This window comes from Opisthocomus hoazin, chromosome 8 (assembly GCF_030867145.1).
Source record: "Opisthocomus hoazin isolate bOpiHoa1 chromosome 8, bOpiHoa1.hap1, whole genome shotgun sequence".
In the NCBI taxonomy this organism is placed as follows: Eukaryota; Metazoa; Chordata; class Aves; order Opisthocomiformes; family Opisthocomidae; genus Opisthocomus; species Opisthocomus hoazin.
The window spans coordinates 46,680,729-46,704,749 of NC_134421.1; the positions used below are offsets into that span (position 1 = coordinate 46,680,729).

The 24,021-nt window shown below is 42.2% G+C and overlaps 1 protein-coding gene across 6 annotated transcripts in view; it reads right to left on the reverse strand.

Annotated features, from left to right (window-relative positions):
- The window catches only part of LOC142362148 (ankyrin repeat domain-containing protein 26-like), a 68,998-nt gene that overhangs the window by 32,846 nt on the left and 12,131 nt on the right, over positions 1-24,021 (reverse strand). For 3 of the 6 annotated variants that reach the window (XM_075427870.1, XM_075427872.1, XM_075427868.1), the window contains 11 exons: positions 22,012-22,045; positions 21,860-21,932; positions 20,553-20,613; positions 15,735-16,744; positions 14,638-14,716; positions 12,932-12,993; positions 11,707-11,809; positions 10,066-10,094; positions 9,895-9,961; positions 9,766-9,810; positions 3,350-3,435 (listed from right to left, as the gene is read on the reverse strand). In XM_075427870.1, the coding sequence (XP_075283985.1) occupies positions 3,350-3,435; positions 9,766-9,810; positions 9,895-9,961; positions 10,066-10,094; positions 11,707-11,809; positions 12,932-12,993; positions 14,638-14,716; positions 15,735-16,744; positions 20,553-20,613; positions 21,860-21,932; positions 22,012-22,045 (1,649 nt within the window). The remainder of the gene's footprint in view (positions 1-3,349; positions 3,436-9,765; positions 9,811-9,894; positions 9,962-10,065; positions 10,095-11,706; positions 11,810-12,931; positions 12,994-14,637; positions 14,717-15,734; positions 16,745-20,552; positions 20,614-21,859; positions 21,933-22,011; positions 22,046-24,021) is intronic. The other 3 variants (XM_075427871.1, XM_075427869.1, XM_075427873.1) reach the window with 2 other exon arrangements.

Genomic DNA, 24,021 nt, shown 5'->3' on the forward strand with positions numbered 1-24,021 from the left:
TATAGAGAAGCGTTTTCACAAAATTACACTACAAAGTGTATTAAGTTATTGAAAGCACTTCGAATTCACTCATGATTAAAGATACAGTAAAAACATAGCCCTTAGAAAGAAAACAAAAGCGTATCTTAAAACATGGACAACAAAAAAGCGAAAGCGTTACTCATGGACAAAGTTAGAAGGATTGCACAATGCTAGTTGTAAAAACACAGAAAAAAAAATCAAGTAGAAGTGTGCTGGGCTACTGTTTCTTTGCAGGGGTGGGGGGGAGAAAAAAGATCCCAAACTCACAAGCAGAAATGGTTTCACAGCAAACAGGAATCTTATCGAAGGGTAATGCAGACACACCATGCAGAAATCACAGCAAATGAATAGATTAGTCAAGACCCTGTTCAGAAGCTATTTTCATTCTTTGATTCAGAATCAGAACTGATCTAATTGTGTGCATTTCTTTTTCTGGCAATGAAGTGATAACTACTTACACTGGAACTGAGTGCCACCTACTGTTAAACTGGAACAATAATGCATCAACTACTTGCCACTGCTTTCTTTATTCGTAAGTAATGTATTTCCACTAAAACAAAAACCAACTTGCACAAAGCATCTTCCCTTAATGATGAATAGCTAGAGTGAACAGGACCATTGATGGAGAAAGACTAAAGAATAAGGAGTATCACGTGAACTTCTACCTCTTTTTGCAGCTTTTCCTTCTCTTTCTCCAAAGCCAGGAATACTATTTGCAGCATTCCTACCTTACTCTTAAACCTTTCCATATCTTGTTTTAGCTCTTTATCAAGATTCCGTTTCAGCATGCCGCGCGATTGCTGACCATTTGCAAGAAGACTTTCAATTTCTGTTTCTCCTACTTTATTACTGTCAATAAGGCAGTCCCTGGGAACATCATCGTTAAATCCAGAGTCTTTTTCAAGTTTCCCTTCTGTTTCAAAAAGTGCATTTTCAACACTTGTAGAAACAGGTCTTATTTTAGGAAGAATATCAGAAACGTCATCCAAAATACTTGTTTTTAAGCTATGTCTCGGGGAGTATTCAGGACTTCCCTCTACATTTCTACTGCTTCCATTTTCATTCCCTTCCATTTCCACAGTAGGCATTTTCTTTTCCTCTCCTTTTGCTAGAGGCACCTTTGTATTATCTGTATCATTTGTGCTATCTTCTTCATCTGTACTGCAGGTTTCTTCCACATTTGCATTTAAGTTATTCTGATCAGGAACGACACCAAGACTTGGAATTACGATTTCCATTTTGGGTATTTTTCCACCTAGCTTAAGTTCATTATCTCCAAATTCACCTTTATGTTCTAACTTATTACTTAATTCTGTCACACGAGATGAAACAACACGAGAACTCTTCAATTCTTCACTGAAGCCGTCTTCTGACATTTCTTCCACAAGGGAAGTATTTCTCCCAGTTTCATTAATTTCACCAAACAGCCGCTTCAGCTCTGCTGTAATGTTTTTAAAATTTGTTTTCAATTCCCTTTTCTCATTTCCAACCCACATTCTTTCATATCTTTCTTCCCAAGGTTTTGGACTTAACCGCTTGTCAGCACTGTGCGATTCCTCATTTTCGGCTAGGGCTTCCTGACGTGAAATTTCTGCTTTGCCAGTCTGATTTTCCTGTGCTGTTTTTTCTATCAAGGTGGTAGTTTCTAAAACATATTTATCCTTAAGTAAACAGGTACAGACAGAAAGATTACCAAGAAAAAGGAAGTTACAGTTAATCTAGGTAATTTCTGTTCCAAACTCATCCTATCATATAACAGAAATAATAGAAATAAAGACATTTTAAAAGCAATTTTTATAATAAAAATCAAGGGATAATAAACTGAAGATTCACTGAATCATCATTTTCTTAAAAACAGCAGGACTTAGAGACAACAGTTTTTCTTTGATTAGATTTGTCTGGACTTTAGGGTTGCTTTTACCTTTTAGCCTGCCTGATTTCTGTTACTGGCAGCATTTGTCACAAAGTAATTTATATTTTCACATTTCATTGCTTTAATACCATTTTCCATTACAACTGCCTACATTTTCTCACCCTCCCTCCTCCATCATTCTCTCTCTGACATTTTACCGTCCCCCACCAGCTAAGCTAATACAACGTGAATGAACATGACAGCTTTTTACTGTTCACCACACGGAGAATTGGCTGTTAGGACTATTTCTTCACCAAAGACTCAGAAATATTAAATTCCATTTCAAGCTCCAAAGAAAAGCATTTATTAGAGAAACCCATCCATTCCTTCTCTCATCCCAACAACCAGGAACCCAAGCTTGTATCAAAACTGTACGGCGCCTCAACCCCACCCAGTTTCCTCATGTCCCCAACCCCATGCTCTGTTCCTCAAGAGTTCTGACTGTTCCTGTCATGTGTCACACTCCTCCCAACACACTCCCTCCCCATATGGCCTCCTTAGCTTATGGTGCTTTCTAGATAGGGCCTGCAGCCTTGGTGCCCCCATGGGCTAAGACCATCCAACTCTTCGCTCTCTTTTCTAATTTGCCAGGCTCTTCTCTCCCTCTGCAAAAGTTCCTCCTTTCAGAACAGGAAAGGACCACCTCAGGTCATCACCACCATCTATATCAGCCTCTCCATTCCCAAGTTCATTGCCCAACTACTATGACCTTCCAATAGGCTGATGTTCTGTGTTCTGTCTGTTAAAATTAGGCATGTTCCTCTTCCACGGTGCCTGGGTCTGGAGTGCAAATAATTTGCTCCACTGTCCCTTGAGGTATTACAGAAGACTCCAAGTCCCTCTATCCAGCCCTGTCCTGTATGCCCAACACAAACAGGATGCCTGCCTTATTGCCCCCTAGAACGCCCTTCGAAAAAAACCCTTTTCAAACTCTTAACATGGCCAAACAAGTGCATATTTTGCAGAGGCAAGGAAAGCATCAGAAAGCTCACCAAATTTCAAGTTTTTTTGTTTGATCTTTCTCATACAAAGAAGACGACCAGGCCTGTTTAATCAAACGGATCAGCTTATTGTAGACAAATATCCCCTCTTCACTTGAATGTGCATTTTACATAGGGGAAAAACAATACACTTGACTGCACTGTATCTTAGCACCACACAAAAGGAGAAACACTGGTCAAACTTTAGGCAAACCAGCTGGAAACAAATCATGTAACCGCAAGTATCCAACATAACGACAAGGATTCTACCCGACCGTCAGAAGACTGTACCCAACTTTACTTCAGACTATAAGACAAACTTCTCTACAGGGCTCTCCCTTCAGCCTTATTCACTGACTGGTAAGTTTTCTTTACCTTATTGTATAATACAATTTACCAACTCAGACTTTAATTCAAAATATTTGGTTTTACATACCCAAACCCCATAGTTTTCAATGGCATCCTTGATGTCTTCTTTTTCATCTGATGATGACATATTAAAGGTTGATCCTGAGCACTTGCCTACAATGAAACCACATATTTTTATAGTCAGCATGACTTAATAGTACTTATTTACGCCTACAGTGCATCTTGAATCACCATATCTGTGAGAAAAAACTTAAAATAACACATCCCCTCAAATTTGCGTGCTTCTTGTGAGAAAATTATCATAATACAGTTTTAAGATGCATTTGTGTGAACTCCTTTCTTCCAGGCCATTCTACTTGTTAACATATAAATGAAATCTGCTAAAAATCACTCCAAACAGTCACAAATAAACCATTCCTCTTTCCTAAAGGTGCAGGATATCTCTCTCTCCATACATATATCTCTGACACACTGTGTGCCATGCAATAACTAGCTACATTTCTCCAGCATTTTTAATTTTCCTATGTGTTGTGCACAGAAAATCATGAACAACAAAATTACAGGCTTGAAACCTTTAAGGCCTCAGCTTTGCCCCATGCACAAGGCAAATCTGTCTAGACGTGGATCTGGACTGAGAATTTCAGTCAAACTGCTACCTCATCTGTTGCAGAAGACACAGATGGGACACTGCATGAGAGACAGGTTTGTGAAATGTTGAGAAACAACCTATGATCTGGGCATTTCACTTCTACTGTTGAAAACTGGATTCTACCCTTTCCTCTCTCAGAATTTCTCAGTAATATTGGAGAAGTCACAAACTTCTCAGAAGCAGTCACTCAGACTGGGCTCCCCATTACGGGATGCCTACCTTGAAACTCTGTTACATCGGAGACTCCAAATAGTCCCAGATACAATTTAGAAGCAGCAACTCATTGTCATTGTTTGCGTGGAAGGCACACTGAACACTGAAGCATCAAGTATTCAGAAAGAAACAAGTCCCAGCAGCTCAACTGTGGCATCTAAAAAGAGATGGAGGCTTTTCACCTTAATCACTCTGCACCTCCTTAACTGCTCCATAATTCTATGGTTTCTACGCAACAGCCCTTCTATATACAGAGCTTCACTGCTAAAGAGGGACACAATATTCTTCCTACAAGAAAAGTGAGCAAGACAGGGAGAAAATAGGTATCATCATAAAAATACTAAAGGGTCCAGAATTAATAAGTCACATGCCCAACCTCACTTTTGGCATTTTTTGCTTCAGGTGACTCCTTTTGCAAGCTTTCACTTCCTGAGCGGAATTACATTAGATACAAGCTTAGAATTACAACTCACATGCCTGACTTGGTAACCTCAGCTCCTCAGCCAGCCATACACACCTCCAGAGGTCAACTGTAACCTCAAGTTACACAGTGTGCAATAATAACCTTCTCCTTCCACCTCAATCACTGATAGGTGCAATTTCCTAGATTTTTTGTAAATTTGTTTTTTAGGTATTTTAACACAAGGCATTCCTCAACACCCATCAGTCATTAGTGTTGACTGCACTTAACTCACACGGTTGTTAAGATGCTCTGTTGATGACTATGACATATTTCAGACAGTCTGATGAGTACTAGAGATAATAACAACAATCTTTAATGATTATCTAAGGATAATGTTCTATAAAAAAACAGGTGTTTTCCCCTTTTTCTTGTTTTTCAAGATCACAAAGTGGCAGGGGTTGGAAGGGACCTCTGTGGATCATCTAGTCCAACCCCCCTGCCAAAGCAGGGTCACCCAGAGCAGGCTGCACAGGACCGCGTCCGGGCAGGTTTTGAATATCTCCAGAGAAGGAGAATCCACAACCCCTCTGGGCAGCCTGTTCCACTGCTCTGTCACCCTCAAATCAAAGAACTTCTTGAAAAGAGTCTGGCACCACCCTCAAGACATTTATAAGCATTTATAAAGTCCCCTCTCAGACTTCTCCAAGTTAAACAAGCCAAGCTCCCTCAGCCTTTCCTTGTAGGAGACTTGCTCCAGGCCCCCAATCACCTTCGTAACCCTCCACTGGACTCTCTCCAGTAGGTCTTCATCTTTCTTGAACTGGGGAGCCCAGAAATGGATGCATTACTCCAGGTGTGGGCTCACTAGGGCAGAGTAGAGGGGAAGGAGAACCTCCCTCGACCTGCTGGCCACACTCCTCCTAATGCACCCCAGGATCCCATTGGCCTTCTTGGCAACAAGGGCACACTGCTGGCTCATGGTCAGTTTGTCATCCACCAGCACTCCCAGGTCCCTCTCCACAGAGCTGCTCTCCAGCAGGTCCGCCCCAGGCCTGTACTGGTGCATGGGGTTGTTCTTCCCCAGCTGCAGGACCCTGCACTTGCCCTTGTTGACCTTGACCAGGTTCCTCTCTGCCCAACTTTCCAGCCTGTTCAGGTCTCGCTGAATGGCAGCACAGCCTTCTGGTGTATCAGCCACTCCTCCCAGTATTTTTTCTGTCATCAGAAAACTTGCTGAGGGTACACTCTAACTCTTCATCCAGGTCGTTGATGAAGAAGTTGAACAAGGCTGGGCCCAGTACTGACCTCTGGGGAACACCACTAGTTACAGGCCTCCAACTAGACTTTGCGCCACTGATGACAACCCTCTGAGCTCTGCCATTCAGCCAGTTCTCAATCCACCTCACTGTCCACTCAACTAGCTCTCACTTCCTCAGCTTCCCTGTGAGGATGTTATGGGAGACAGTGTTAAAAGCCTTGCTGAAGTCGAGGTAGACAACATCCACTGCTCTCCCCTCATCTACCCAGCCAGTCACACCATCGTAGAAAGCTATCAGATTGGTCAGGCATGATTTCTCCTTGGTGAATCCATGTTGACTACTCCTGACAACCTCTTTCTCCTCCATACGCTTAGAGATGACATCCAGAACGAGCTGTTCCAAGAGCACAGACTAGATTCAGCCTTTACTGATGCTTGTAGATATCCCAATACCAAGCTGTTTGCTGGTGCAGAGGAAGGTTCCAAGCAGCACTGGAAATAGAGGACAGATGTGCTGGTGGTCAAGGAACATTTGTACATAGCACCATAGAAGGTACTGTAGAAAGTGTCGCAAATTATCAATATCAGGATGCTAAGAGTAAGCAAGCACTTAGTGCCTATACAAATAACCTCCAGAATTTGTAGGTCTTCGTTTCCTCCATATGCATAGTTATGCATAGTCTTTGTATACGGGTCCTTGTCCCTTTTTACTAGAATTGTAATGTGGCTGGATAATTTGAACCAGCAAGTCCCTCCCTCACCGAGTTCTGGGAGTGCCAACTGGAAGGGGTGGCCAGAAGCACTGGAGCTTGACGAAATCCAGGAGAAGTAGCTGCACAGATGTCACACTGATCTGTAACATTCTTTCAGAAAACAAAATGGAAAAGAACTCAAGAGAGCAGAACTAGGCAGACAGGCACCCAGTATGTTGGTAATTTGCACGTAAGCCTCTTGGGTGGTAACAGTATCTCCTAGAATGAGAAGAGTCTAGACACACCGGTGTGCTCAGAGTTTCTACTACTCCTAGAAGCCTCTCCACCCCAAGTACATCAGGGGGTGGTCAGTCCCTCAGATGCGATTGCTCCTACACTGTTTCCATAAATGTACGCTTACCAAATTTCATCAGTGTTCATTCAAGTCACAAACTGCAACATGCATGCAGCTTCCTGCCATACAACTTGCTATGTGTGATCGCTCCCACCATGTAACGTAGACATGATAATTTTGCTTAAAAGACAAAGTATTTTGTGGATGCAGTAGGGATGTGACACCTTTCCTGAAGAATACTGCACAGCACTGACTGAAACTAGCTTTTCTGGTCAACTGTATCTCCCTGAAAGCTGGATAAAAGCAGACCTGCTAGCACCCAGATTTGTACTGGCCTTCTGAACATGCAATTCACATTCTCTATTCACATTATGTAGGTGTCAATGTTTTAGATTCTTTATCAGAGTCCAGAGACTTTAAAATTAGGTGCCATACTGTTATAATCAAAAACAACCCAAACTCCTATTCAGTCTTGCCCATCGTAGTCAACAGTAAAGTTTTCAGCAGCAGATATTTGAGTCTGAAGTCTCAGTCTCTAGATAAGACTTTAGGATCTTTGGAGCCCATAAGATTTCTTTTCCACAGGGTTTACTCAATCTTGAAATTTCTGTACAATGGGCACAGAACAAGGAAAAAGGCAGGAAAGATGAGAGGCAACAACATTCTTCCATCTACAAAATTCCAGTTCTCATGGTGTCCGTAACTCTAGCCAGTAATTATTTTTCCAGCCACTGGAAAAATAATTCAAAAACCTAAACTGAAAAAAAAGATGACTTCTCCCATTAGCTGTTGCAAGTAAAATTTCTTCTCTTCTTGGAGCAGTAATTTATGAGTCTATTTTCTGTATTACTGGCTTCTGTCAACATTGGGAGACAGGAATGACTCCTCCTTGTTAAGACTTTTTCACTCTTAGCACAGGGAGAAATTTTTAGTTTAAACACTGATAGAACCCTAGCCTGAAGCTTCTGAAGAGCCTGCCATTTTAAAATGTCAGTCATTTATTACTAGCATGTATTTTTATTAATGGATACCTGCAGTGGGGTTAGATAAATCTGGCTTTGTGCTTAACACATAAATACACAGAAATCCCTGTGCACACAGAAGACGCAAATCCCCCACCTTTTACTCTGTCTGTTCTCTAGCGAGCATTGAAAGATGACTTTTAGTGTTCTTTCCAATTAGCCTTTACCACTCCTCTCTCTTCTGAGATTTCCCTCCGCATAAATTGTCTTACATAATGACTTTTTGCAGATTACAGTGCAAAGCAGCTACTCTTCTATACAGAATATGTGAGAACAGCACTACTTAATTTTGACCCAAAAACAGATTTTAAGAAATTATAACTGTGGGTCAGTAACTAGGTAAATAGAACGGGAAATTTCATCTCATTCAACATTTAATTGTTTCATTGTTAATCTGTTTTCCAGATTTATGAAATAAACTTGTGAAGGGTGGTATTCAACCCTTTTAGAGCTTGAAATATTTGTGCTGCAGGAATCATGATGCTTTGTTTAAATTGCTTAAACCCAAATCCAAACATAAAAGTTTGAAAGAAATTTTCACATGTACTTCTTAACACCCGATGCTCAAGATAACACATGGGTAAAAAACAACACGACATACATGAATAAAGACATACAGGAAAAAAGATACCATAAACTGAGCTATGAAAAGGCAGTCTTTCCTTTCTGTGTTTGCAATATTACAACCTACTGTCCACTATGGGGCTACATTTCACATCAGTGTCTAACACAGACAAAACCAAAACTCATGTTTTAATTGAACAACTTTTAACAAACCTCTATGCATCTTGCAAAAATAGCAGCACTGCAAAACACAGGCCAAAAGAGGACCTGTTATTGCTTACCCTTTAAGAATACATGAGAGAGGACAAGAGAGAGACAAAGAGGGGAAGAGCACTATTTTTCCTAGAAAGAAACTTCACCTCTATTATTGTCAAGAGAACAATGGTACTTCTTTTTGCCCCTACAACAAGGATGCCAAAGAACTTGGAACTATTTGTATTCCATACTTAGAAGTTACAATAATTTTAAAAATTATTTCCAATTAACTACTACACTTACTTGACTACATACCTGTTCACCTCTCTCTGGTTTATGTTTTCAATAGCCGACTGCAGAAACTTTAAAACCTGAATGGGGAATTGTTTCTCATCCCATTAACAAATATGCAAATCAATAAATGTTAGAACAAAGAAACAAAAAAAGCCCATTAAGGTCACATATCCTCTCTCCAATATACAGTGGACCAGCTAGCTGCTTCACTTTTAGCCTTGTTTCCAAAGAAAAGAGAATTCCTGACCATATGCTGACACTGTCATTTTGTTCCATCTTGTCTTTCTTTCCCACTTCCTTCCCCCACCTCTGAACCTGATGGTCAGTTTCCACGAAACCAGAGGCAGGCCTCAGAGGAAGGTATTTGCTACATGTTTAAAAACAATTGCCAGAGAGGTAGAGAAGAGCCAGGCAAGTACTAATTCCTTCTAAGTACAGCTACAGCATGAGCCCAAGAACTACCCTTTCTGTCTCACCTGCAGCTCCTGGACAGATTAGCCTGCAGATCCCTAGCTTGGAATCAGCTACAGCACATGCTCAGAGAACCAGGAATATCAGGAAGGGGGTTGTTTTGAGAAATTGGAAGGAAAGCAAACTTGAGGACTACCTGAAAACGGGAAATGACAGCAGGTATGGTGGAGCAAGCCTACATCATGGAAAGGTATTTGTTGAATGGTAGACTAGAGGGGGGAGCACACAAATGCACAGAGGCATATTTCAGTAGACCACCTGCTCCCAGAACACGCTGCTAGAACCATTAATTTAATACTAGGAAAAAAACTATAAGTACAATGTGTTTGTCCATAAAAGAACACTACAAAGAGACTGTTATGAATACCTTCAATATCCTCTGCTTCTCCTAAACCAAATTCCTCCAACAGATCTGCAAAACAAATCAGATTCTTTATTAAATACTATCCAGAACGATTACAAAGCTAAACCCAGAACCACATGAAGTAAACACTACCTGATTTCTGCTGCCTTTTTTTAAGAGAGGGTTCATTCATTTCCGAAACAGATTCAGGAGTCTTCAGCTATGAAAGACACAATTCAATGATAAAAAAAAACATATTCAAAGTAACAACATACTATTTACTGAGCAGAACAGATAGGCAGTCTGACATGAACAAATACTTACCTGTGAATTGTTGGGTTTCTCCAAAAAGCCTGGGGGTGAAAAATGTTTTGGGAAGTGTTAAGTGGAGGTACCTTTTACTCCACTCAACATCAACTAAGCATTAGTTGCAAGCATTATTTCATTGAGAGTACAATACCTAACATTCAATTTACCTCATCATATAGCATTCATACTAGTACACAAGAACTGGACAATCCATACTTCCCAATGTGCATCTCTGATTTAAAAAATTAATAATCACAGAACTAGAAGAATTCACGTGAAGCAGTAAGTTCATGCTCATTAACAGAACAAGATCAAAATATTTAGTCCTTTTCAGGAGCTGAATCCTGATTTTTAAAAGGATCATTTAAAAAGCCAAAGCTGGTCTGCTGTAGAGAACGATAAAACAGTCCAACATCACTATGACTATGATTATCCTACAAGCGTTTAATGTTGAGGAGTATTTTCCCTCCCATTGATGGGACAAAGAAAGCATAGGTGCAGATGCAGAAGTCTCATACATGTGTCATTCAATGAGGTAAAATCAAGCTAGTTCAACAGTTTGTTCTGGTTCAGCTTGCAAGGAAAGAAAAGAAACAAATGTTGTTTGGCTGTAATCTCCATTTATACCATAGCTGCAAATACTTTTTTTTTTTTTTAATTTTTGTACAACATTAAATCATTTCCAAACCCACACAACCTTCTGGCCCACCTGTATTTCTCAAAAACTCTGCTTTAGTCATCTTACAGTTTGAGTCCTCTCATGAAAGAACATGAAATGTTCCTAAGAACGGCTCCACAGCAAAATTTTTATACTTTAAAAAAAATCATTAAAAAATAATCAGTATTTGATTTCAGTAAACTTGGTGGTCTAGCAGTACAGATGTATCTTAGAAATATTACCACAATCACCTTTTACCCCCTTTCCACACTGACTTTAAACTTATCTTAGTAGAATCATACAAAGCAGACTTCCCTGACAACTACTCAACAAGCAGATTTACAAGCTCCCAGGAGCCTGTAAAGTTCTGCTTCCAACTTACTAAACTAAAACTGGATTAGCTTCTTCAGCTATTCTATTGTACCTATACAACAAGCAGGATTGACAAACCGTTTGTTACAGTAGAAATCCTTCAGAAAAGTTCTGCTCCAATAGCCTAACTTCCCTATCATCCTATGCTCAAGATGCTCAAGAGAGTGTCACAAGCTACAGCCAGAAACCCCTAGCAGCAAAACCTGATCTTTTAGTCACATTTTAGCTCCCAGGCAAAGCACAACAGAAAGCTATCAAAAATTACGCTAGGCAAAAAAAATGCTTAGCCTGATCATCTTTCTTCTCCTGCATTATCATCCAAGAACCTTTAAATGTTCAGACCCGTCAGTCCTAAACCACATACACTTCCCTCACTATGCAACAAGAACCTGAATCCAAAAAAATACAAACATGTCCAGTGAACACGCATAATACAAACAAGACAACTTCCTTTACAAACTGGCCAGCTAGTGCTGTGATAACTGGTGTTAATTAACAAATACTAAGTACTTCATTGCTATAGCACACACACACATAATGACAGCACTCGTAAGACAGACACTGATAAAGGCTCACTTTAGCCTATAAATGCTTAAGGACAAACATTCAGTCCACCAGAAAGTTACCATTGCCGCTCTCCCCTGAAACGATCTGTGAGCATGCTCCACGCGTGTCTGCAACTGCGAGCAACACATCGGACAATGATTTTCCCAGACTCTCAGAATCCGTCTGTATAATTTAAAACACATGCATGAGAATTGGTACAAATGCATTTTCAACTCATTTCTATGCAAAAAGCTCCTGCTAACCCACCTTGCATAGCATGGTATCTAGTATATTAGAGACAGACAAAGCCTTGGCAAGATCCTTGGAAAGGACACATCAAGAAACAGTATATTGGAAAAATCACAGCAGTTGTATGTGTTTTCAGATTTTAGGTAAAAACCTCACAATTCATCTAAACTATTCTGTCATGTTGATAAACCTTGACAAACTGGACAGCTACAAGAGAGAATTAACATGGTAACTGAAGACGTGGGTTGTGAACAAATAACTGCAGGTCTGTGATGATCCAACTTTTGTACTGAACTTGTACCTGACGTTCAAGTTTGTGCTTAGGTTCCCCAGGCATGCGCAGTGATGAGCAAACATGTTGCTAGTCCCAATCGCAAGGGCTACTTGGGCTGAACAAAGACTAGCAAGGCAAAGCTTAGAGAAATTAAGGTTACTTACAAAAAAAAAATTTAGTCTTGTACAGTGGGGAAGAGTTAATTTTTCCTCACAAAAGCCAGAGAGGGTTTGCAACAGACCCTGCTCATTTTCTTCTAGCCCACTATCACAGACAGAAAGAACTAAAAGGGCAAACACAGACAGCATGTGTGGTATCTCTCTTGAACATGACTTTCAAAACAGGAGAGAGGATTCAGAAGCAGCTAATCGTCTAGGTTATAGACCCTAAGGGCAATCACTGACCAAGTCAGTAGAATAGAGCTGTATGGTAAAAAAACAACAATCCTGCCAGCAGCTGTGAAAAGCTCAGAGTATTTTAAGCAACAAGAAACTTCACTGCTTCAATACTACACCAGAAACTAAACTCAAAGGCCAGTTGCTATGAGACCCAAGTTGTTGGTTTGGCCCAACTTCATCCCAATCCTAACTGATCAGCTGGCCTAGATCAGCAGTATTTCAAGGGCCCCCAATTACAAACACATGGCAGAAGCAGGAAAAGAGGAAATAAGCCTCATCAAGGAGGGCCCAAGTCAAAAGTAAGCTCTCAAGTGTTTCTGGATCTTACTCCTACCCTCCCCACCCTCCTTTGGTGGGAAGCACTATGTCCTTCACAGAAAGCACCTCAGAATCCCAGGGAGATTCGACATCTTCCTCTTCCTCTGCTCCCACTGCTGGCAGGGTACCTACAAATAAAGGAGAAGTGAGACACTGAGTGTTAATATTTCACTCTGCTTTTCCCCATCAGGCAACCCCTGCATCCAAAAGACGCACAGTGGTTCTGCTGCTGAGGGCAAACTAAGAAGTGAGTGTTATTCAAAGGTTTCTTCACACCCAGCCACATCATGTTTTTTCCTTTACATTGCCACCTCCTCTTGCCTCCTTTCTAGCAGAAGATGGATATTCACAACAGCAGACACAGCTACAAGCCATACCCAACACACGTTTGGGTAACATTTAGGAAGACACTCTAGCACACTGCAGTCCTGTGGTATACAGAGTTTAGATCACCGGCTCTCCCGTCTACAGCTCCAGAATTTGGCATTTACTACCACTTTCCACTGTGCAGGAGGTACCGTAGAAATACTATCCACAACATGCTTACACTAGCATCACTAAAATTGCCAAGCAACAATGCTCTTTTTCTAGTGCCACCAGGAAAAATCTTCCTTGACAGAGAGTTGTTACTCTGCACCCTCCCAGAAGCTAAACATCTAAGCACTGCCATTTAAAAACGGAGGCGCATAGCTCAAACACTCACCCCAAACACACAAGAGCCGTTTCTGTCTCAGATGGTTAACACCCAAATCTCTCCTCTACCAGATGAACGTAAGGCTTGGGCTCAGTGGATTCCTGGCCAGATTAGACTATCTTCATTTCTTTTTTTTAAGCTACCATTAGGTAAAACTGATTCAGGATTCACTTGTGTGGAGACATGGACATATAGGGGGAAGGAGCTGGAAAGCACTGAGGGCACCCATCCCAGAAGCAGGCAACTGCTGGTTCCAGCCTGGGCTCTGACTACTTACACTATGCCAAATGTATGCTTACCGTAAAATAAACAGAGACAGAAGAGCATGTGTAGGCACACTTGAATACAGCAGGTTCTCCTAGGCCCCCTGCGTAGCATTTGATCATCAGCTGCACATGCTCTGGTAACATTTACCACACCAAGCTACTCTCTAGAGACAGACAACAGAAACAGTGCCTTCTCCTGCTCCGAGACCTGAGGTGAGTATCAAACTGCTCAACTCTGACCGAGCTGGTAATGCTTTCAAGCACACACAAGTGTGGCACTGGAAAGAAACTGGACAAGGTGTGGCGCTGGCACAGAACAGCTTTGTCTCAGCTTGAGAGGGGCTTTCCCAGGCTTCAGCCAAGAGCAATCACAGCTTTTCAGTCTGACAGTAAGGGCCAGAAAGGGGACTATACTGTCACACACAAGAAACTCTAGTCCTCCTTCTCTTTGTCATCCGTGCATTTTGTTCAGACCACTTCAGGGAGAACACAGCAACAAAAGCAAGAATGGCACTTGCTTCACACAGCATCATTTGGAATCCAATGCCACAATTTCAGTTCTTCAAGAGTGAAAAGGAACAACAGCTGCTTTCCTTCTCTGCCAATGTCTGCTAGGATTCACAGGCAAGGGAAAATTTGCTACCTCAGAAGTCAATCACCATTTTATTAGTGCACCATTTACTGTGCATTAATATTTATAGAGGAGGAACTGGGATCAGTATTTACTAACTCACTTCTCTCACCAGCATCGTCTTTTGAAGCATTGTGGGCTTGATGGCTATTATTACAAATTGAATTTTTCACACCCTCACCAAATGCAGTTTGTAGCTCTTCACCACTGTCTTCCTTTTCCTGCTCCTCCTCCTCTTCTTCCTGTTCAGGTGAGTCTTCCTAAAAGACATTGACCAAAACAGCTGAAAGAACAGAAACAAGCATCTTCTTCGCTATCCACTGACAACTTGAAAAATACTTTTCTTGTGTAAGACAAGAGGGAAACTGTTGAGCTCTGTTTTACAAGGCCTTCAGCTTTTCCATGTGAATCTATAGGAGTAGACAGCAATGCCTAATGTCGCAAGTCTCACCCCTGGTTCTGCAAAGCCCCTGAGAAGAACTTCCTCATGTCAGTATACTAGCTTCATTAAAGTTACATCACTCCGGGACACATTTCTTCTTTTCCCCTGCGTTGCTCCAAGGAAAATCACTAGCTTCCTGCTATTCAAACTTCTTTTTGTTTCCTCACTTTCAGCCATCACATAATGAATTTTACTAAATGGCAGTGAATTTTCACAGATAAGATCTGTCCGTACAATTCAGAAAAATTTAACTGATTCCAGAAAAAAGTCTATTGCCTATTCTTTGTCCTGCAAAACCACTGTAACTAACAGAAAAAATTATTGAAAATACTGCCTGATATTATAATACCCAAGAAATTGCTTTGGTTAGGAGTAAGACATTTTCTAATAACAAAAATGGATGGTCAAAAGATGGATTTAAGTGAATCATAGAATAGTAAAGGTTGGAATGGACCTTAAAGATCATCTGGTTCCAACCCCCCTGCCATGAGCACGGACATCTTCCACCAGACCAGGTTGCTCAGAGCTCCATCCAACCTGGCCCTGAACACTGCCAGGGAGGGGGCAGCCACAGCTTCCCTGGCCAGCCTGGTCCATTGTTTCACCACCCTCATGGTGAAGAATTTCTTCCTAATATCTCATTTAAATCTGCCCACTTTTAGTTTACAGCCGTTCCCCTTGTCCTATCACTACACACCCTTGTGAAAAGTCCCTCTCCATCCTTCCTGCCAGCCCTTTCAGAACAAGTATTAAGAGAAATCCAGTTTACCATTTGGTTCTTACCTATACTACCCTTAGAAAATACCCTTGTGATTGAATCCTCCCTACATACTTACTTCGGTGCTTGAGTGAAATGCTGCTCTTAAATTTTCTTGACGCCTATTTAAGCGCAAGTTTTCACTTTCTTGTTTCAGTGCTTCGCAAACTTTATCATCTACTTCTTCATATTGCTCTTCTCCAGTATCTTCATCATCCACACGTTCAAGAACAACAGAATTCAGTCTTTGACTTCCAAGCTCTGGGTTTTTTGCTGCTGACAAAGAATCATTACCACTTTCAAAGCCACTGCCAAAGCTTGACTTTTTCTCCTTTTGACAGCCATCTGAGAGAGGCTGCGGTATCTCTTTTCTCCAGTCTGAAATTTCGCAGCCTGCAAAACAGGAGTCAGCATTTCTGTGAAACTTCTCCTGAACAATGCTTTTCCTGTTCCGGCTTTCTTGTGTATCTTGCAAATTATTTAGATTTTGAAAAACAGCTTGTTTTGGTACTGACTTGCAAGATACTTCATTATTCATTACCTTTGGAGACATGGCAGTTATATTTTCTTGCAACCTTTCGTAACACCCAGCTATGAAAGACACAGGAGTATCAACAGATTCCTCCACCTTTTCATCAAGTTCTTTACTTATTTTATGATCATCATCACAGACATCTCCAGTTCCACACTGAGATTCTCCTTCATACTTACTGTTACTAAAATAGTCCAATTTCTGATTAATGTCCCCTTTAGGTTCTGTTTTTTCTCCCTGCTCCTCTTTCAGTATGTTATTAGACTGAGTTTCTTCATCTTCCAGATCTTCCTCCTCCTTTTCATCTTGAGTAAGGTCTTCATCGTCCTCTTCTTCTTCCTCTTCCTCCTCACAATCTTCATCATCTCCATTGTCACCTTCATCATCATCTTCCTCCTCCTCCAATTCTTCTTCCTCCAGGTTGCTTGCATCTGAGACATCCTGAATCAACAGTTCTCCACATTCTCCTTTGTTCAGGTTCTCATCTGTTGGGGTTCTTTGTTTGAGGCTTTGTTTTGGTGACTTCGGACTTTCAATTCTAGAACCATCACCACCATCTTAAAGCACAAGAAAAACGCATGTGAACGAAAGAAGTTATGTAAATAGCAACAGGCACGTTACCAGATTAACGCACAGGAGAGGAATCATCTGAGAGTGTCTTGAAAAGGAGCCAGACAAGGGATGGGCAGGATGGATGTTTGAATGTTGTTTCCAGGGATGGGGCATCTACTACCTCTCTGGGCAGCCTGTGCCAGTGTTTCACCACCCTCACTGTCAAAATTTTCTTCCTTACATCCAGTCTAAACTTACCCTCTTTCAGTTTAAAGCCATTACCCCTTGTCCTATCACTACAGGCCCTGCTGCTAAAAAGTCTGTCCCCATCTTTCTTATAAGCCCCCTTTAAGTACTGGAAGGCTGCAATAAGGTTTCCTGAAGCCTTCTCTTCTCCAGTCTGAACAGCCCCACTCTCTCAGCCTTTCCTCACAGCAGAGGTGTTCCATCCCTCTGATCATCTTTATGGCTCTCCTCTGGACCTGCTCCAACAGCTCCATGTCTTTCCTGTGCTGAGGGCTCCAGAGCTGGATGCAGGACTCCAGGTGGGGTCTTACCAGAGCAGAGCAGAGGGGCAGAATCCCCTCCATTGTACAGCAAGACAGCTATGACTTGGTCGCCATCACAGAAACACTGTGGGATGACTCTTATGACTGGAGTGCTGCGATGCATGGCTATAAACTCTTTAGCAGGGACAGGCGAGGAAAGAGAGGCAGTGGGGTGGCGCTGTATGTTAGGGACTGCTTTGGTTGTATAGAGCTCAACAATTGTGATGACAAGGTTGAATGCTTATGGGTAAAGATGAGGGGGAAAGCCAACAAGGCAGACATCCTGGTGGGGGTCTGTTACAGACCACCCAACCAGGATGAAGAGGCAGATGAAGTTTTCTGTAAGAGGCTGGCAGAAGTCTCACAATCGCTAGACCTTGTTCTGGTGGAGGACTTCAACTTACTAGACATCTGCTGGAAATAAAACACAGCAGAGAGGAAGCAGTCTAGGAGGTTCCTGGAGTGTGTGGAAGACAACTTCCCGACGCAGCTGGTAACTGAGCCTACCACGGGAAGTGCCTCGCTAGACCTGCTGCTTACTAACAGAGAAGGACTGGTGGGAGATGTGGTGGTCGGAGGCTGTCTTGGGCATAGTGACCATGAAATTATAGAGTTCTTGGTTCAAAGTGAAGAGGGGGGCCAACAAAACCACCACCATGGACTTCTGGAGGGCAGACTTTGGCCTGTTCAGTATGCTGGTTGAGAGAGTCCCTTGGGAGAGAGTTCTGAAGGGCAAAGGGGTCCAGGCAGGCTGAACATTCTTCAAGCAGGAAGTCTTAAAGGCACAGGAGAAGGCTGTCCCCATGTGCCACAAGAACAACCGGCAGGGAAGATGACCAGCCTGGCTGAACAAGGAGCTCTTGCTGGGACTCAGGAAAAAAAAAAAAAGAGGGTCTACCACCTATGGAAAAAACGGCAGGCAACTCAAGGAGTACAGGGGTCTCGTTAGTTCATGCAGAGAGGAAATTAGAAAGGCAAAAGCCCAGCTAGAACTCCGGCTGGCCACTGTTGTAAGGGACAATAAAAAATGTTTTTACAAATACATCAACAACAAAAAGAGGGCCAATGAGAGTCTCTATCCCTTATTGGACGCGAGGGGGAATATTGTCAACAAGGATGAGGAAAAGGCCGAGGTACTTAATGCCTTCTTCACCTCAGTCTTTAACAGTCAGACCAGTTATTCTCAGGACAGTCAGCCCCCAGTGCTGGAAGGTAGGGTAGGAGTGTGGAACAAACCTCCCATAATCCAGGAGGAAGCAGTTAATGACCTGCTATGCCACCTGGACACTTACAAGTCTATGGGGCCAGGCGGGATCCAGCCAAGAGTGCGGGAGGAACTGACAGAGGAGCTGGCCAAACCACTCTCCATCATCTATCGGCAGTCCTGGCTAACAGGGGAGGTCCCAGATGATTGGAGGATAGCCAATGTAACACCCATCTACAAGAAAGGCTGGAAGGAGGATCCTGGGAACTATAGGCCTATCAGCCTGACCTCAGTGCCAGGGAAGATTATGGAGCGGTTCATCTTGAGTGCGCTCACTGGGCATGTGAAGGACAACCAGGGGATCAGGTCCAGCCAGCATGGGTTCATGAAAGGCAGGTCCTGCACTTGACTAACCTGATCTCCTTCTATGACCAGGAGACCTGCCTAGTGGATGAAGGAAAGGCTGTGGATGTTATCTACCTGGACTTTAGTAAGGCCTTTGACACTGTTCCCCACACTATCCTCCTGGAGAAACTAGCTGCCCATGGTTTGGACGGGTGTACTCTTCGCTGGACAAAGAACTGGCTGAATGGCTGAGTGCAGATAGTGGTGGTGAATGGAGTTAAATTCAGCTGGTGGCTGGTCACAAGTGGTGTTCCCCAAGGCTCATTTTTGGGTCTGGTCTTGTTTAACATCTTTATCAATGATATGGATGAGGAAAATGAATACTCCCTCAGTAAGTTTGCAGATGACACCAAGTTGGGCAGGAGCACTGATCTGCTTGAGGGTAGGAAGGCTTTACAGAGGGATCTGGACAGACTGGATTGATGGGCTGAGGTCAGATGTATGAGTTTCAACAAGGCCAAATGCCGGGTCCTGCACTTGGGTCACAACAACCCCATGCAACACTACAGGCTTCGGGAGGAGTGGCTGGAAGCTGCCCAGCAGAAAAGGATCTTGGAGTGTTGGTTGACAGCTGGCTGAACATGACCCAGCAGTGTGCCCAGGTGGCCAAGAAGGCCAACGGCATCTTGGCTTCCATCAGGAATAGTGTGGCCAGCAGGAGTAGGGAGGTGATCGTGCCCCTGGACTTGGCACTGGTGAGACCGCACCTCGAGTACTGTGTTCAGTTTTGGACTCCTCACTACATGAAAGACATTGAGTTGCTAGAGCGTGTCCAGAGAAGGGCAACGAGGTTGGTGAAGGGTCTAGAGAACAAGTCTTATGAGGAGCGGCTGAAGGAACTGGAGCTGTTTAGTTATGAGAAGAGAAGGCTGAGGGGGAACCTTATTGCTCTCTACAACTACCTGAAAGGAGGTTGTAGTGAGGCAGGTGTTGGTCTCTTTCCCAGGTATCTAGCGATCACCCAAGAGGCAATGGCCTCAAGTTGCACCAGGGGAGGTTTAGATTAGATATTAGGAAAAATTTCTTTACTGAAAGAGTGGTCAGGCATTGGAACAGGCTGCCCAGGGAGGTGGTGGAGTTACCAGCCCTGGAGGTTTTCAAAAACATGTAGATGTGGCACTTCTGGTCATGGTTTAGCAGGCGTGGTGGTGTTGGGTGGATAGTTGGACTTGATGATCTTATTTTCCAACCTATGATTCTATGATTCTCCCTTGACCTGCTGGCCACACTTCTCTTGATCCGGCCCAGGATATGGTTGGCCTTCTGGGCTGCAAGCGCACATTGTCAGCTCATGCCCAGCTTTTCATCCACCAAGCACCCCCAAGTCCTTCTCGTCAGGGCTGCTCTCAATCCCTACATCCCCCAGCTTCTACTGAAACCAGAGGTTGCCCCAACCCAAGTGCAGGACCTTGCACTTGGCCCTGTTGAACCTCATGAAGTTCAGAGGCCCACTTCTTGAGGAGGAAGGACTTGATCAGGGACAAAGGCTTAGAAGCGGATTAATATCTTCATTTTAATGATATGACATTTCTTTTCTTTTTCCAAATGATTAAGTGCTGTGTTTTCAAAACGCTACTTTTCTCACAGAAAAAAAAAATTATAAAAAAAACTTAGCAAGTCTACTTTTCTATATCAGTATATCACACAATAGCTTACTGTTTTTCCTGAATTGCTGGAAAGCATTCATTAACAGTGTCAAGTTTGGCTTCTGCAGCTTCTGTAAATAAAGATTTATTTAAGCAAAAACTCTTTTTTTTTAAAAAAAAAAAAGTAACAACAACGAATCCTTTGTTCATATCAGATCTTGAACTGTAAATGTAATCGGGCTGTCTTTTTGATAATGCTCAGGTGCTGGCTTCATCCTATAGTTGTAACTACACAAATACTCCTCACACGTAATTCAGTGAGTATTTCACCTTAAAACACTATGCAGGCATCCTTCTGCAAATTGCTTCCAAAACCACATTTATGTGCATAATAGTTCTAAATATCTGGGTTTAGTATCTGTAATACTTAAGATGGCAGTTTCAGGATGCTTACTTGCAAATGTGCACAATGCAAGTAACTGTTAAGAACCCTAGACTTAAAGCATAAATAAGTATGCAAGTATACTTACCAAAACATCCCTAAATTTCAAAATCATGCCAGAAAAATGCATCATTTCTATTTAAACCAGTGCAAGAAAACAAAATCATGTTAAAACTAAATGTGCTGGCATCTCCAGTGTTACAGTGTGGGTTTAACTACTACACTCAAGTTCCTCAGCACTGCAGAATCCCAGTACAAGAGAACAGATGCTCCAGACATCACCGCAGAAGTTGATAACCCTTCAGAACATTAGTAAAATCAGTAGGAGCGAGAGCTCATAGCTGATGAAGAATACTACCTGAGCATTCAAAAAAGAGGGAAAACATGCTGTATGAGATTACATGCAAGCATAGAATGCCATCTCACTGAAGCAAAAAAAAAAGACCCATTTGAGTAACTCATCCATTGAGCACTCTTGTGGAACCTGACAAGGAGGAAAGGAGAACTAGGTGATGAAGGATTTCAGTAGATCTTGATAAATAAATGCCCTTTTTCTTTATCAGTGAGGATTCTAACCCCAGATTTACAGGAAACAATAACAATGTTTGGAAAAGAACAGAATAGGTTGTAGTAGTAACTTTTGAACTTTCAGGGTGTGCAAATCTGATTCGAAGGAACAGAACAAATAAAACAACGTGGCTGTTTATCTTGTCACTTATTGCTCTTTTGCTCCACACCACAAATCTAGTGCATGCTCTGCCACAGCTACAGGTCTCTTAGGAAAAACTCACAGCAGAAGAAAGGCTGGCAAGCCAGAGACTGCTTCTAAGGAGAAAACAATACTGGCTGGAACTGCAGTTTCTTTCAATCCCATAGAAAACTTGCCTCCAAATCACTTATTTTTACAGGACATTTTTTCTGTAAAGGCACCGTACCTTGGGGGTAAAATCGAGTTCTTCTTCCTCAGAAGTATGCCAACTGTTATCACTTCCCTCTTTCTCAGAGCTTCTTAAAAAGCAAAGTAAAATGAGTACTGTGTCTCTTGAATCATTCCTCAAGTAAGAGTCAGGTATTTTTAAAGTCTCACCTTACTGAGTCTCCTTGGGAAAAGTCATCTATTGCTGTTGAAACATTAATTGACATAATGAAATTAGATTTGGCATGCTAAAAATTAATGACTACATATAAACATTTAACACAGACAACTCTACAGGTCATAAACAGAATGAAACTTCGGGTAGTCAATTCAACACAAGACAGCATGAACGAATGCATTTCCAGAACAACTGTTTTTTAAAGCCATACTGAATTACAAAGAAAAAGAAAACAAGAGATCAGAGTTATACCCTTTAGACTCCTACACCCTGAAGTTTAAGAAACAACTCTAAACTTATTAAAAAAAACAGCACAGCATGAATATGCTATGTTAGCAAACAGTTAACAAAATTGTGGTGGCTTAGCAAGACAATAAATAAATGAACCTCTGAAGTACTCATTTTACACATACCAGTACACATGACATGCAGAGATTTTACTATTTTATGTAATATTATGTATAACATTATGCTATATACTACACTATCTGCTGCTCCACCCAGTTACAGATTATTCTGAAAAGGTAAAGAAAATCAAAAAGCACAATAAAGATCTAAAGCTTATCCTCAGCTAGAAGAATCACCATCAGTTCTCCACACTGCACCAAAAAGGGTATTCAACAGACAAAAGGGACATAACTGGGACATTCTGTACTACACTAAGCTTTCACCAGTGTTATGAAGTCAACTTGCACGTAGGGTGACAGGATAAATCAGGTCAGAAGGGACCTCAGGATGTCTCTTAGCCAGCTGCCTCCTCAAAGCGGGCTCAGCTCTGAGGTCAGATAAGGCTACTTACGGCTTTATCGAGTCCGCTCTTGAACACCTCCAAGGAGGCAATCTGTACAGACTCTCTGTTTTAATGTCCTTATCATAGTGAAGCTTCTCACATCCAGTTAGAAATTCTCTCCTTTGCATTTATGACTTTTGTACCTCCACCTCCTGTCCTGCACCACTGGGAAACACCTAGCTTTGTCTTCTCCTCATATGTAGTGGAAGCTACTGCTAGGTCCCCCTAGGTCACTTCTCAAGGCTGAAAAAGCCCAGTTTCCTCAGCCTCTCCTCAAAGCACAAGTACTCCTGCTCCTTATGAATATGACGGCCCTCCACTGAATTTGCTCACTGTTGAAAGACCAATCTCTCTTGCACTGAGGTCTCAAAATTATACCCAGGGAGCTGGATACAATCCAGTGAGTGCCAAGCAGGGGCAGACAACCACTTTCCTCAAACTCTTGGCTGTGCTGCTCTTACTACAGCCCAGGGCACTGTTGACCTTCTCAACTGCCAGGGCACCTTGCTTGCTCCTGCTCAGCCAGCTCTTTGCCAAGACTCTCTAGGCCTTCTCAGCAAAGTAGCTCTCCAGCCAGGCAGTCTCCGCATCTTTTGTAGCAAGCGGTTGTTCATTTCCACATGCAGGACTTGGCACTTGCCCTGGCAGAATTTCTTAGAACAGGCCTGACAGTCATTTCCCCAACTTGTCAAGGTCCCCTGAACGGCAGTGCTGCCCTGAAGCATATCTACTGATCACCCCAATTTGAGGCCATCTACAAACTCAATGACAGTGCACTCTAGCACATCACTGATGTACTAATGAAATCTGATCTCTAGGAATGAGTTCAGACTCAGGCTGAAGAGTGCTAAAGCCTCTGAACTATCAACTAAGAAAAAATAAAATGCCTCTTCAATTCCCAAGACAGAAGGGAAAAAACCAAACAAATACAGCCACCACATAGCAGCTATTTTGGCTTTCCTCAAGTTATCGATAACTAATTCTTGTCAACTATCATAACGAAATTATGTTGCTTATAACCAGGAGATAGGTGACCTTCCATAAATTTGCATGATGACAACTAAACCAAGGTCTTGGACAAAATCATTTAAGGGAAAAGAAAACAAAGGCCTACCATGCCTGAAGACATCTCTTCTACTACCAGTAAACCACAAACAAGCAGGGAAATTTTGTCTTTCCTAGAGACCGGGTTTATGTGGGAATTTTGATGAGT